The 15,304-nt window shown below is 41.4% G+C and overlaps 2 protein-coding genes across 5 annotated transcripts in view; both read right to left on the bottom strand.

Annotated features, from left to right (window-relative positions):
- Positions 1–68: 68 nt before the first annotated feature.
- On the bottom strand, positions 69–4,032 carry sla2a (Src like adaptor 2a). The gene is made up of 8 exons (XM_030419257.1): positions 3,762–4,032; positions 2,532–2,644; positions 2,338–2,437; positions 2,162–2,248; positions 1,671–1,774; positions 1,225–1,377; positions 1,008–1,137; positions 69–611 (listed from the first exon to the last, which is right to left on the bottom strand). Exons 2-8 carry the CDS (start codon positions 2,602–2,604, stop codon positions 488–490), a joined length of 771 nt encoding a protein of 256 aa, XP_030275117.1. The 5' UTR covers positions 2,605–2,644; positions 3,762–4,032; the 3' UTR covers positions 69–487.
- Positions 4,033–6,914: 2,882 nt separating this feature from the next.
- Positions 6,915–15,304, bottom strand: part of ndrg3a (ndrg family member 3a) — a 36,218-nt gene continuing 27,828 nt past the window's right edge. For 2 of the 4 annotated variants that reach the window (XM_030420538.1, XM_030420539.1), the window contains 14 exons: positions 14,708–14,813; positions 14,033–14,153; positions 13,745–13,807; positions 13,589–13,649; positions 12,423–12,509; positions 11,377–11,433; positions 10,872–10,975; positions 10,503–10,568; positions 10,359–10,410; positions 10,217–10,264; positions 10,088–10,123; positions 9,915–9,966; positions 8,566–8,604; positions 6,915–8,048 (listed from right to left, as the gene is read on the bottom strand). In XM_030420538.1, the coding sequence (XP_030276398.1) occupies positions 7,876–8,048; positions 8,566–8,604; positions 9,915–9,966; positions 10,088–10,123; positions 10,217–10,264; positions 10,359–10,410; positions 10,503–10,568; positions 10,872–10,975; positions 11,377–11,433; positions 12,423–12,509; positions 13,589–13,649; positions 13,745–13,807; positions 14,033–14,153; positions 14,708–14,813 (1,065 nt within the window). In that variant the 3' untranslated portion in view covers positions 6,915–7,875. Of the gene's footprint in view, positions 8,049–8,565; positions 8,605–9,198; positions 9,520–9,914; positions 9,967–10,087; positions 10,124–10,216; positions 10,265–10,358; positions 10,411–10,502; positions 10,569–10,871; positions 10,976–11,376; positions 11,434–12,422; positions 12,510–13,588; positions 13,650–13,744; positions 13,808–14,032; positions 14,154–14,707; positions 14,814–15,304 lie in introns of those variants that run through there. The other 2 variants (XM_030420541.1, XM_030420542.1) reach the window with 2 other exon arrangements.

The following is a 15,304-nucleotide window of genomic DNA, read 5'->3' as shown; positions in this document are numbered from 1 at the left end:
TGCACAGGTTCTGTATTCTGTTTATTATAGTTACATATTTTCCCAAGAAAAAAACAGGGAAGACTCTCTTTTGTTTGGGTGGTTATATTTATGTTATTTATTTGTCGCATATTTTATTGGATTCCAATAACATTTCCATGACAACAATCATGTTAGAATATTATCCACATATTGCATTTAAAAAGCATGTACATTAGGTTATAAATTAATGGAAACATTCAACTTTTGAGACCAAATGACATTCAGTTCTCAGCGCACACCTCCACTGTGGGCCTGTCTGAGCACACACAAAGAAACAGTCCTCTTACAGACCTATGGTATGACTCCCAACATTGTAGTGTCTCAGCCCTCCTGCGGCTCCAGGCCGGTCAGCGGAGACTACGCATGGGCATGCAGACAACCCTGTCTACTGGCCTGCCCAGACTACAGATGAGGCAGGACAGCATCTGACTGACTTTATTCTCTCTGACTGATCCGCTGTCTTTCCTCAGGTGTCCCAGCTGTGATCGTTGCCCTCTGTCATTTGGAGGTAGGAGGTGATGGCCTCCCTCAGCCCCTCGCTCACCAGTGAGTTACCTGACTCTGTCCTCTTCCTCTTGAAGATCACTGACCTGAAGGAGACAGAGAACGATCTGAATGAGTAAAGCGATCACAATATCGGTTTAAGTTTTCCCAAACATGGATTTGGTGTCTAGGACACTTTTTAGCTGGTGTATAAAACTTAAGTAATAAACAGAGGACGCCCTATAGGATAAAAAATCAAACCTGACAGATGCCTAATACAACCACAGTCTTATCTGCTGGTGCTGTATGCATGGCTCACACTGAGTTTACTCAGCAATGAATCACAAGTTATTGTAAAGCTGACGTATTTCGGACACAAAGTCTACAAAAAGTGAAAGTAAAAAAGCCGCACAAACAGAAGGATGCCACTAGAGGCCCATGCTCTACTTTACAGTAGAAACAGGGTGACATCTTGTGGCGGTCATTAGTAGAGGCTGCCACACCTGCTGATGTCCTTCCAGTTGATAGTCGGCCTCCTGACAGTTATGGGTATAGGCCTGGCATCTCGAGCGTTGTCGAAACCCTGGATGAAGCAAGGCCTGGTCAGCCGAGCGCACAGTCCATCTGCAGACTCTGAGAAAGGAGGCGACATTTTACTATTTAGATTTTGTCTCTGGTAGGTTCAGGCTAGAATATAAGCATTACATCCTCAATACAAACCTGAGTAGTGTTCCACCAGGTGATGCAGGGAGGGGAAGGTGAGTCCTGGAGATATGTAGACCCAGCCATTTTGGAGGTAAGAGATGCGGTAGTGCTTTACACAGTCCTGGTATGAAGAGTTGGTCCTCCTCAGGACAGACAGCGAGTAACAGTCTGAACATCAGAAAACCACACAGTTAAATAAACTACATGGCTCTTGATTCTTCATTTGTCCCAGCGTTAATTAATGTTCCCTATTCTTCCTAAACCATAGATCCAGTGATTTCTAATGCAAATTAAGCCATTCTCTTGATCTGACTCATTAGAATATACTGTTTAAACCTCATCAGAAACAATAAAAATTAGGACATTATATTTAAGCTAATTATACACACTGAAGCTACGGCTGGATTGAATTTGCTTATATTACACGTCAGAATTAAAGAAGCAGGAAACAACCCTCTAACCTCTGTTTGTCTCTGACTCTCGGATCAGGAAGGCTCCATTGGGGTTAGCAGGCTGCATGAGCAGCTCTGTTGCTTTGTACCTGCTGATGCCCGCGAACAGCCACCTGAACACAGAGAGAGACACATGGGGACGGTAAGCCAGTGTTGCTATTCAGACAAAACATTTTTTATACATATATGTATGTATATGTATGCTGCTGTTGTTTTCAAGTTTGGAAAATACAGATGAACAATATCAAAGCTCATTCCCCACTGGAGGAGTACTGAAAGTACATTAAGCAGAGGCTGACGTCTTGTCTCTGGGGAGAACTGAAGTCTTGTTCCAAGCCTTTGTCTCCACTGAGGTAAAGGGCAACTTCACAGAGACTCCTCCTACCTCACAGGGAACTCCCCGCCTTTCATCACACCTCTGTACACCTCCTCTGCTTTCTCTCTTACACATGCAGTGACGAGACGGATGATTTAACGTCACGCATGTGACAGGGTCTTACCTGTGTGTCACCTTGGCGGTGTAGTTTGTGGGTACGTAGCTCTCATGGCCTGTGGTTGTGGATCTCACGATCATAAAATCACCGTCACTGTTGGAGAAAACAAGCAGTCATGACTAATTGTATCTCTTTAAGTGAGAACAAGGGTGAAGGTGAAACATTAGAAGTTGGTCACGCACTCTGAGAGGACAGTGAGTTGTTCTCCAATGCACATGGTCAGTTCTGTACGCCCAAAGGACGGGTAGTCACAGAGGGATACAATGATGCTGTCCTCGTCGGCTGCAGAGAGAAAGAAGAAGACAAATATGATACACCAAGTTATATTTTTCTTATTGTTTCTTTTGCGTGTTGAGGATTTGGGGACATAACCTACCTGATGTAACAGGTTCAGCTGAATTCTCCAGGATTGTACGGTTGGATCGACATCTGATGGGGCAGGTCCCCATGTTCCTTGGCTCGTTGCTGATGTCAAAATGACTCTTGTGGCTGAAAAAGAGAGGCACAGACAGAGACAGGGTGAGATGGGGGTGCGTCATCAGAAAGCTGTGTGCCTTCAAGGGCCTCCAGTAACCTTCGCATTCAAAAGTCAGTTATCCTGCTAGATGTCTCATTATGACTGCCACCAGAGAAAACAGCTCGCAGGTACTTTATTTTATAGCCTGGCGACGAAAGCTAGATGACACAGGAAGGCGCCAAACCACAACAAGAGGCACTGATATCCTGTGTTAAATTTCCATGCAGCATGTTTGCGAGGAATAACGTCGACATCACATTTTTTTCGGTAACACTTCATAATAATGGTACAAATCAGATACTTAAGTCATGATTGATTAATGTGTGATTTGTGGCGATTTAATGCAGGATGTATCCTGAGTCTCTACGACTTTATGTGATTAGTTAACACCTAAATAGATCATCAGTTAAGGAATGTTAACTCTGGTTTACTTCATGCACGAACGCCACTAAATTGGCTGGATTTGAGTTACATAAATCTTTTATTTTAACACCCGTGTTGTTCAGTCTCTCTGAGAGTAGAACAGTACCCGTCCACATAGAAACATGAGGTGATTTTCTTTAATCAAACTGGTCATGAAATAAAAAAAATCGAAATGTAAAAACATGAATAAATGCACTTTTATCTAACTGAAATCCATCTGACTTGATGCATAGTGATTTATGTGTGAGGAATCTGTGAAGTGAAACTCCATTCACATGCAGCGATAGCAACATGTTAATGTGAGCAAAAGGAATTCATTATACATCCTGCATTAATACATGTATTAAATTATCATGAGAAATGCACTGGTTAGAAATTCATTGCATTAGCGTATAATCCGTACCCTTTTGTGAAGTGTTATCGCTCTATTAGAGCAGCAGCAGAAGTAGGTTAATAAAAAAAGCTTAATGTTAATTCAACTCATTGAAAAAAACACTTTTTAACCAGCAACTGATTCACTTAGAGAAAAAATAATGAATAATTTATAGGAAACAAGTGATCAGGCATTAAGCTGCTAATATTCTAGAGACAAAATTCAAGTCACTGGACAAAATAAAGGGGGAAGAAAGAGAAATGATACTTCCTTTAAGCAAGTATCATACTCACCTCCGTTAATTTTTCTCTATTAGATGTGTCTCAAGGAAAATCAGATTCCTCGCTGATAGTGAGACAGGTCCGTCTCTGATCGACTGGTAAACTCCAAATCTTCCTGGTGAAAAACGCCCGCACGCATTCAAATGGATGCCTGTTGTGTTTAAATGTCAGAGCTCAGGTTCCCACTCAGGCCTGCTGATCAATCAGAATGACTGTGGTCCCTCCTCTGCTCTGTTCCCATGAAGACTGCCGTGTTTTCGCAGCTGTTTATAGAGGGGGGCTGACCGAGGAGACGAGGCTTCCTGCATGTATGTCACCCTGCTGCAGTTTCCTGTGACGCTCGAGACCTTGACATCCTGACTTAGAAAAAAAAAAAGCTTGTGTTGATCGCTCTGAGGCAGAGTGTTTTCAAGTTGAGCTAATAGCGCATCACTTGTTTATGGAATGAGCTGTGTGTCTACGTAAGCAGCATTTGCATGCACATACAGATCGTGGTGCCCTGTGGTGGGCTGGAGCGGTGATATCATTGCACACAAACAGTTTCTGTTGATTAGGTTCAACTGTAATCGATCTGTCATGTCTGATTAATGGAAAAGTTTGTCTACATTTTCCCTGTCAGTCCAGTCAGCGCTCTGATTACAGTTACCATCAGTCAGTTTAAAGTGATGCCACCGATGTTTCTGTCAGATACGGGTCAAACCTCTGCAGAAACATGATGAAGGTTCCCCCTGCCAGCGTACGTCTGCCTTGATTTATCAACAGTCACAAGTTTATCCATCGTACTGACACCGCGGAGTCAATGAAACAGAGCAGTCATGAAGCATTATGACTGTCGGCAAGGGCATTTTGTACCAATAAATTGTTTGTGTGTGAAAAGGTCAAATGAAACAAACGTGACCGTCACTCAATGCGTCCCTAAACGATAAATATTCATTTATGCACATCAGAGACGGCAGAAATGATGTGCTGGTTTCAAGTTCATGCTCACGGAGGCCACAGAAATGTTAGATCACTCCTTGTTCCAGTCTTTAATCAGATATACTTATCTGGAGGCAGAAGAGCAGCTCTAATGTGGATGGAAACAATAAAAGAATCTTTACCAGCAGAGGTCGAAATTTGTGTCCGTCATCATCACAGAGAACTGCATGTTCACACCGATGGAAAGAACTTCTTATCAAAAATCAACGAGCTCCATATGCAAGTAAGAGATCTTTCTCAAATCTGAATTGCTTCCGGTAAATATGTTATCTTAACGAACATTTAGTTTTTTTATGGTTGAAATGATCGTGCCCTGGTTGTATTAGACAAGAAGTGACATCTTTGAATGCATAAGGGTTAGACAAAAAATACATAAATAATTTACTGCAGTTATCAGTGAGTAATCAATACAGGGTTGCACATGTGCACATGCATATTCATCATATTTGCACAAGTTATGTACATACAAGGACAGTTACTGTGTGTAGTATGTTTATCTTTATTTTCGTAGCATTTATTGTATTTTCTATTCAAGTTGTTATTTAATTCTTCACATATCTCATTATTATTGTTTCTATTTTTTGACACTTACTCTTGTGCTGCTAGTATTTCCCTCCCTGTGTCTTACCTGCACATTTCTCCCAAGGGGGATCAATAATCAATATCTTTATTGAATGTAAATGTAATGAATTTAAATGTTTGCTAATGTTGGTGTACCCACTTGCTCTGCTGTAATAAGGAATCTTATATATAGATATATGTGTAGGGTATCTGACTCTGTAAATTTTATTATTTTAGCCTTAATTAGCTCTGAACTGAGCTCTACCAGGTTCTCGTCTAGAATGTGGAACCACTGGCGTTTAAGCCTGTATGTAAATATATGATGTGTGTATGCGTGTGCGCGCGCATGTGCAGGAGGGGGGATATGTATGTACATGTATGTGCGTATAAGTATTTTATTCTATTTAATGTATTTTTATTGTGCTATGGACCTCTCATGAGATGTGTCCCTAATAAAGATTGAATTGAATTGAAATTATATGCTACCACTTCAGGAAAATTGTCATGTTGCACAATGGAGACACCAATGTGATCAGAGAGGCCTCAGTGGGTGATACGAACATCAGTTAACATTCAGAGCTGTATACCCATCACATCCTGTACTTCATCTTAGATTGAGGTCACTATCTTTTACTTTGTTTCCAGTGCAGCTGATCCAAGCGTTTCATAGTTATTTAAAACAAACACTAAAAATAGGAAGAAAAAAACACTTAAGCTAACTTAAATAGAAATAGAAACTAGACAGATGAAATAAATGAAATCTAACTTAATTGATATTGTGTACTTGCAAAACTACCAAATAAAACTTTATAGGAAATGACTTTGTCTTTAGTCTTTGTTAATTTGATCAAACATGTCGATATGTCAAGAATGAGGTGGAATTGGTGCATAAGTTCAGCACTGCCGATAGTTTTGCCTGTGCCCAGGACAAAATAATCTCCATGGCCTCCTGGCATATTATCTGAAGGGTAATAGGGCTTTCTGAGGTCCCAGAGCCCAGGACAACTGAGTATGTTTCTTAAAGTGTTATTTGTACGGTAATACCTATTTTGAAGTACTTAAATCTTGCCTCAGACAAAAAACATATTATAACTCAATAAAAACTAGATCTAATACTCAAAGTAATGCAACAACATAAAAAACCGTGAAGTTATCTACTAAACTAAAACTAAACATTTTCTAACAATACAAAAAAAATAAATTATGGAAATTAAACAGAAATTAAATGGTTTCAAACAATACATTACTTAAGTCAAATGGAAAGCCATTCTGTAAACTACCTGAGACTAAACCAAATTTAAAACAAACAAAAAAAAAGGACCAAATTTAAAATAACAAAAAATACATAACTCATATAACTGAGTAGCCAATTGTTTTTCTTCATGTGTGATGGATATAGATTGTGCCATCAAAAGATGTCACTCTGTGAGGAAATAAGAACAAGTGTGGTTGGAAACTTACTGACCACACTCACCTCACTTTTCCACTTACAGAAGAGGAAAGTACTGCGCGCTCTGCACGGTGATATTTACTACTTTACTTTCTCTTTCTTTCATCCAAACACATTCCCCTTGTGTGTGCAGAATTATTGGCATTTCGCTGAAAAATTCAAACAGCAGACAGACATGTTCTTATGTTGTAGCTTTATTCAGTAGTAATATAAATGAGTTGAATCAGCAGATAGTGAGAAGCACCGCTGGGCCCCTCGGTGAAGGGACTCGTACTTTTCACATCAGAAACCCACTTGTTACAGGTTGTTAAAACATCACTGGAGAATCCATTAAACTGAATGAAAACATCAACACAAGGCAGGAAGAAAGGGAGTTCAATTACAAAAAGAATCCAAAATGAACGAGTGCATGTGAAATGACAGAGGTGACACACTGGTACAAGGCTTCTCCCTCACACTGAATGCTCTCTCTACAGCTTTGATTTAGTTTTCACTGATAGCGTGCTACAGTTTATCATCCACATCACTTCACCTTTAATTCTGCAGCTACGGTAGGTTCAGTGATCCGCCTGTATGCTTTGTGACTAATTCAGCGCCACGCTGCAGCGAGTTTGAGATTAAAAACATGAAGATACGGTGACTCACAATCAATGCAACCCACAAGTTTAGAGTTCACAACAGGAGAGAAGAGCTGAAACAGTAAAAGTGATGTACCGTGTAACGAGAAAAGCAATTGTTTTGAAGACATGGTAAATCTCTACAGTTTGCGTGAAGACATTTAAAACAAAGACGATGTGAAAAAAAAATAAATACAAAGTGGGAAAGTTGAGTCAATGATATGGTTTGACCATCTGAATATACAACACATCTGAATGTAGTTATGGTTTCTGGTCGGAATGTGACGTTGACAGTGTATTAAATATTCAATATTTAATAATATGCATCTGTTAATATATTTATTACATCATCTTTTTCTAATCACATAGTTCATTACAGATCCTCCTGGCGTGGAGGTGCTTAGGGAGCAGGATGAGAGAGAGAGAAGAGAGAGAGAGAAAGGGAGAGGGAGGGAGGGAGGGAGGGAGGGGGCACATAAGTTACTATGGGGGTGTGCAGGGGTCGGGTTGGGGATGGAGTTCAGCAGGAGACCTCCATGGTCTGGGGTCCGGCCTGGTTGTCCAGGGCCCCGGTGGCGCTGCCCTCCAGCAGGCTGTTGAGGTTGTTGCGGCTGCGACTGCTGTCCATGGAGGTGATGCTGGAGGAGGAGGTGGTGCGCGAGCGAGCCAGACGAGTCATTCCTGCTGACGGCACTGAAAAAGAGAGACGCGCATTAATATTCCACTCACGCTTGCACACAGACTCAGAGCACTGTGGGAACATTCAGATACCCACATGCAACCACAACAGAAGTGCTTACCATGCAAACGGTTCTATAAATATGGAGACTAATCAAATAAAAGAAATGCGTAACGGAAACTTATTGCATGAGTCTCCACTGTTGAAAATAATACAGGAAAGCAATACGACAGCAGAATACAGCAATCCAACTGAACTGACATGAAGCAACACCAGCAGGTCATGCAACAAAATAGGACACTGAGGACCGAATCCATGCTAACAGGACAAACTCCAACAGGGAGATGAATAAATGCGTGTCAAGGTATGCAGAGGGGTCTCAGTGTCTTTAGTACTGGCTGCTGCTGAATACAAATATCAAACAGCTCCCTGGAGAATGTCTGCATACATTGACATTTATGCACTGTGGAGTGTTAAGAGGCCAGTGGGTTCAAAGCCTTCAAGTCTGGCAGCTGCTCGAGAATCTGGTACCTGATTCGTTGCTCAGGTGACTGAGAAGAACGTAGGGAACTGTAAGCAGTGATCAAAGAGGGAAAAAAAGAGGGAGAGAGGTTGAAAAGGGAGCTCTCATTTTGCTTCATCCCACCTTTCGGATTAAAACTGAGGCCATGTTTCTGCTTGGTGGTCAGGGAGGACATCAAGCCGTTTGCTATCATCACCAATAAAATCAAAGTTTTCAAGTTTTCAAGTTAGAAATCATAGCATGTGTGTAAGTTAAAATCTTGATTTCCCGTACTTTCCTGGCACTTCCTCATGTGCATTTCACACTGTGGCAACGTGTTAATGAGGGAAAAGCAGCTTTCAGAAACACGCTGAGGTGGTGAGATTTATTTTCCACACTTTCTCTGCGTGAAAACATTCTTTTTAATCTGTTCTAATCCTGTGGTGGCATTTACTCAACAGGGGGACTTGGTGGCCTTTAGAGCAACACTGATGCACCGGCACACTAGCTACACCCAAGGGCACCTCCCATGGTGAGGGGTTTGGGAACAGGTGAGGGCAAAAGAGAATTAGCAATACAGAAAAAACACACACAGACGGGCGTCATCTGTGACAAGAGCAAGCAAACCTACATTCATGACTTCATCCATCCATGGAGCAGAGTCTGGTTGGTATGCTGCAAGTCAGTGTGGTCTATTGGTGTTTTTTTTTTGTTTTGTTTTTTGTAGATGAATGACCATAAAATCCTGAGGGTCTGTTTAAGTATGCATTTTGAGACTGCATCATTAAACAGTTGTGGATAGAAAAGAAAAGCACACCAGGCAGAAAAAGAACACAAAAAAATAAAACAGAGGGTACTTTTCACGCCCACTCTGTGCTGAACAGGAAGTGAATTTCTGTTCAGCGTATCTCGAGTGCCACTGTCATTTCAGTCATGCTAAAAGCACTCACACCTCACCTACTGAGGGTTGTGGGAACCACACACTGCAAAGAGCAGAGAGGAAATGGCGTTAGCGTCCACCGAGCCGCTCAGGCTGCCTCTCTGTGACCAGGCTGACGAAAAAAAAACAAACTGTCTTTTCATGCACTGCTGGCCGCGGTCCAAACCCCATCGGCAAGGGTGTTAAGCAACGAGCTCATAGCAGACTGCAGTGAAAACAATCCTCATTTAAGTGACTTTTTTTCAATGCACTCACGTCAACAGGAAATTCAGTGAAGAAAACAGAAACCTTTTACCACAAACACGTCAGCCCAAAAAGTAAACAGTTCTTGGACATTCAGTGTAGAGTCGGCTAGTTTAAACCAGTATACGTTTATTTTTGGATGTTTTTACTCACTAACCACAAGCGGCAAAAAGACATGAGAACATGTTTACTTACTGTAGCCCATTCCCTGAATAAAGTACTTGAAGGCCTCAGCAAGTTTCCCTGGCTGTGGAAACACAAAAGATGAAGGTTAAAATTTAGAAAAAGTTAGATAATTAAGACAACAAAATGAAATCGTTAGATGACATGGAAAGTGCATGAACGTGTGTCTTCACAAACAAACCTACCTGTACCACTTGGGGCAAGCCTCCACAATCAGCCATCTGTGGAAAAAGATGATCCGTCTCATTAATACATTATTTTTATGGCAAATTTGTTATTCATCCATTCAACAAGCGTAATACAGAAAGCCTCACCTTTAGCAGTGTGGTCTTGGTCGGATTTAACCTGGAATTGCACTCCACCTGACAAATCAACGAGAGGTTAATACTGAGCTCAACTGTTAACAGTTTACAAAGCTTCCTACTTGCGTTACTGAGATGATGGAGCGTAACTCACCACAGCCTCCACAGCAGGTGATGTGTCACCAACCACGAGCAAAGCAGGGCACCTAGATTAGGGAAAAGATGAGCTGTATATATTCTCAAAACTGCAAACAGGGACAAATGTTTTCATTTGAGTCTTCTTGGTCTATAAACCTACGTTAGTGTGTTGACTGTGTCCTCATTCAGACCGACAATTGGCCTTTCGATCTCCAGGTCCCGACGGCTGGTGGAGGGAGACAAATTGTGATGAGTTATTGGAGCTGGAACAGTTTGATCTGGCCAACTGTAAGGTGACTTGGCAGAAATCCTGGTTTTCTGCACACACCATGATCTAATATTGAACCACTGTTGTTTGCATTTCGTGATGCTACATTCTATTTGTTCAGATGCGATCATACTGAAGATTTGCCTCAGCTGTAACAATAAATGTGATCAAGAGCACAAAAACTGAAGAACAGCTTAAGAAACTGCACATAAAACACAGACAACATTCATTTTCATTGTATACAATTGTATTGCGTCATACTATTGGTAGGAGCCACAGAAGAGGGCCAGGTTGTCCTGGTTGATGTCTTGTGCGATGTGGAGGCGGTAGGTCTGGATCAGCTCCTGGTTATCTGTCAGCTCATCCTGGGGAACAGGGCAGAGAAAAAAATAAAATGATCACAACAGGAAAGGTTTTTTTGCGCCATAAAGAGCTCAACTGAAATAAGAGGTAGACTAAGTATTCAATGTACAAGAAGCTGTTTAAATTTGCATAAGCCCTCCAGACAAGCTCTGTGGGGTTTATATGTGCAATATGCTAAGCTACAGCACTGAGAGTTATTAACTGAGTCTGTAATCTATGTGTCACAATCTACCAGTCTGTGTATCCAGGAGGACAGAAATAGAATAATAAGTACACGTCTGCTATATGAGGTAAAAGTATCAAGGGAAATCAAGAAAAGCCTCCCAGGGTTCAGTTACTGTTTCACACTGTCAATGAAAAAGGTCACAACAGTGACAAAAAAGTACAATGTACAAAAACTCACAGTGCTGAAGTGGTGAGACATGACGATATCCACCAAGTTACTGGTCCATCCAGACAGCTGCACACAGAGGAGGGGCACATTCAGGCAAGATTCAGAATTTACTAAGGAACCTTACGGTTATGGCTGTACATCTATGCTTGTGTCAACATATAGTTTCTGTATTGACTGATTTGTTTATTGATTTTACATTCATGACAGAAGCAAATATACACAGAGGTCATGTTTAAGTTTCAGAAATTATGAATGATGTGGCGTCCTGGTGACTTACAGCAGCAGTTAGGATTCATGCTATTATAAATGCAACCTTCCTGGATGGTCCTCATCAGACCAGACAAGTCACACGCAATAATCTGTCATTGTCACGATTCAATAATCTTCTATACACTTTGCCATGTTGAGACGAATAATAACAAGAGAGCAAATTAAGTGTGGCAATTTTAATCTGTATGGGACAACAGTTTTATCATGTCTCCCTGGCTCTATGACTTTGTAACAAATGCTCTCCCCAAGCAATCTTGTAGAGTACACACAATGAAATGCAGTTCACAGTATTAAATTACATTTGCACACTACAGTACCTTTAGTCCAGTAAAGTCTGAAGCTGAGTTCTGATTAACTTTGGAGTGACCTTAACCCAAAAACTGCCTGCTGGTTAATCAAATTAACACAGGATTAGAGCCCCTGCTGCTGTCATTAAGTCAAACACTTCTAGCCAGAAAGTACATCGTTTTGTAAGGTCTCTTTGAAACAATATAGTATTAAAGTTTCATGGGCATAAGCAGTGGCCGTGAGAATGAATGGTTACCTAAGTTGTAATCTTATTTACTTCATGCATCAAATAGAATAAACTACTAAGAAATGTGAGTATAAATAACATAAAATAGTAAGATGTAAATAGTAATGAGGGTAGAGAACAAAAAATGCATTCACTAATAGCAACCTCACAAAACGACAGGGACTGAAATGGCTGGTTAATTATTTAAGCAACAGCTCCGTGTACTGTACAGAAGACTTTTTTCAATGAATGACTCGGGGGTAATACCGACCTTCGAAGCTGCCCAGTCGATCCAGCCTTCAGCACATGGGTCCACGTTGATCAGAACTAGACCCTCAACCAGGGTGGGGTTGTTCAGCTAGGAAGGAAAGGACGAGTCAGTACCAACTTAAAAAGACTGAAAAGACTTTAAGGGCAATACGATAGTCCTAAATGTCTGGTATCTTGCATCGTGTGTGCACTGGTGAGCTTACAGCTCTTTGCTTACACTCCTACACAAACCTACTGTGTGATTTAGTCTTGACAGGATACATTCATCATGTGGACTTTGGAACTGAGGAACTGTGCCTGTCCATACCTATATTCACAATCAGTGTGTACATTTTTTTTTATCAGAGTTTTGTGTATTCCCTGTGCAGATACAGCATCAGACTACTGCAGTGTTCTCTAATGTGAAAAAAGAAAAATGAAGCATGTCTGTGTGTTTAAATGAAGACAAAAAACAATGAAGATGAAATCCTGGGTTCCAAATTTAAGGGGTGCGGTTTTGGAATTGCTTGAAGACAGAAGGAGAATGTCTGGGGAAATCTAAGATCCATCTCGCCCAATGCTGAGGGAATAATGCGGAGGCTGCTTTCAGCACGACACGAATGCAATGCAGCAACAGCTGCTATAAATCTATGAAGGGTAAACACATTTTGTTCCAAGCCGGTTTAAGCAAATGCATTTCAGAATCAATTTCCTTCATTAATTCTCAACAACACCATACGCTCTTCTAATCCCAGCACCTTCCCTTTTCTTTAGCCCCGACCACCATCCTCTCTTTTCATTATTCATCTTTCACTGCTCCCTCGCTCTTCTCTGTCACTTCTAGCTCTTTCTGCTCTGTTGTACACACATTGCGCTTATTTTAGCTCCACTGCGTTGAATGTGGAAACAAGACGAAAGGAACTGAAAAAGGAGAGAATCACCAAGGTGATTCATCATGTGGGGAATGGCAGCATATGCAGCAGACTGTGGAGAGACCTGATGCCCTGTGTGGGCTTGATGGGAGGCTTTAATGCTCAGTAATGTAACACACTGTGTGGCCTGAAAAGCTTCAATTGTTACAGGTGTGACGGAGAGGAGGACAAAAAAAGGACTCTGAGGAGGTATTAAACAAATTGTAAACAACAAATGGGTTGAAATGTAGATGCTCTCATCCGGATGGGGACTCACTGCAAAGCGGGAGAGGATGTATGCTCCTGCTCCCACGCCAATGCCGATCACGCTGTTGACCCTGCAGAGGAACCAATGGTTACTGAGGGACTGGAGAGGAACAGTCAATTTATGCATGTCATTATTGATCAGCCATCTACAAGGAGGGTCACTCACTTGAGCTGAGTCATCACTGAGGGCAACATTTCAGCCAATTCGTCCATGGTTGGGTAGCGATAACTGCAGACGGATGAAACACACGTGCAAACTCTTGGATCAATTTATCAATTAATCCTAAATATAAACACTCGAACACCTTTTGATCAAATGGTTGGACAATGAATGTGCTCCATTAGCAAATGAACTACCAGTTCACTTTGCATTCTGAGTTAATGAAGTGATTTCGGCACAGAAGATAAATGAGTTCTCATTCATCAGTGCAAGCAAAGCCAGCGTGACACCCACCCGGTGGGGAAGGGAGGTGCGCCTTCCTGCTGGCCGGGCGCATCCACGTGGACCACTGCAAAGTGCTGCGTGATCTCCTGCATGTCCTCATAGTTGAAGAGGGTGTTGAAGCACGACTTGTCTAGAAAGGTGCAAACAGAGGACAGACATGAATTCAGGAGTTTAAACTCTGAGTGGCCCAAGACAGTTTCATCATATCTAGGGCACTGTGCATTAGTGACTATGTCATGGACTGCATAACAAAAGTGGATGTAGCTCAGGGGTCTGATAAGTGAAGCCAATGTTGAAATGCCTTATACCTGCAATCTTTCAAAAGGTGACCCCAGTGGTGGCAAGAAGAAGTCAGATTGTATCAAAGTCTATGAGAAAATGACCCTAGTTCTCACTTGATTTATTAACTCAGTAAACAGTTGCCAGTTTATAAACATAAACAGTTAGGGTCTCAATAGGTAGTTTAAAGTAGGTTCATTTTGACAATAATGGTTCCATCTCAAAGTAAAATTTTGGGCATGGCTACCACTTTAAAAGTGTCCTCGGCCCCTGAAGCACCCTCCAGATATGTCACTTCTGGCTCCAAAAAAAATTGTACATAAGCTGTGCTTATTAATTGGTGATGTACTTGCAACCACGTCCACTTCCATCACATAGTCTCTGGTCTTTTTTTGGCTGACTCACGGTTGAGGCCGATGTCGTGATAGGTGAGGATGATGGGTCTGTTGCCCTTGGGAACGCCTCTCATAGTCACATGGAGAACGCCATGGGGAGTCTCAATGTCATGCTCCTGCAGCCAAAGAGAAGAGAAGAATGGGGATCAATGGAGCAATTCATGGTTTACATAAAGAAAAAAAGCCTTACAATTCTGTCTTTGTAGCTAAAGCCTCATATAGGTTGGACCCCAGAAGTATCATCCACGAACTAATAAAATCACATAAAGAAGCCATACTGCTGCATTTCGGTGACTTATTCCTTTATTATGATGAACCTGGCCAATGCGGTTTATTTCTTTATGCTTGTCAAACTTGGAGAGTATAAATGGAACCATATCGTCGAGCACACTCACTGAGCGTTTGCTCAGCACATAAATCACCACTATATACTAGATGCAAAGTTGTTTTAAAATAAACAAAATGTTCCCTGTCATCAAATGCAACTGTGTGGTGCTTTTAATATGTTTGGAGTTCTGTGGCACAGAGGCACGAGCTACAGCACATATCAGGTTACACAAACAATATTTATCTGGAGGACAAATTCATTGTAGTATTGTTTGATTCA

This window comes from Sparus aurata, chromosome 6 (assembly GCF_900880675.1).
Source record: "Sparus aurata chromosome 6, fSpaAur1.1, whole genome shotgun sequence".
Taxonomy (NCBI): Eukaryota; Metazoa; Chordata; class Actinopteri; order Spariformes; family Sparidae; genus Sparus; species Sparus aurata.
Note: the sequence above shows the minus strand (reverse complement) of the source record. Positions and strands in the feature narration are given on the sequence as shown.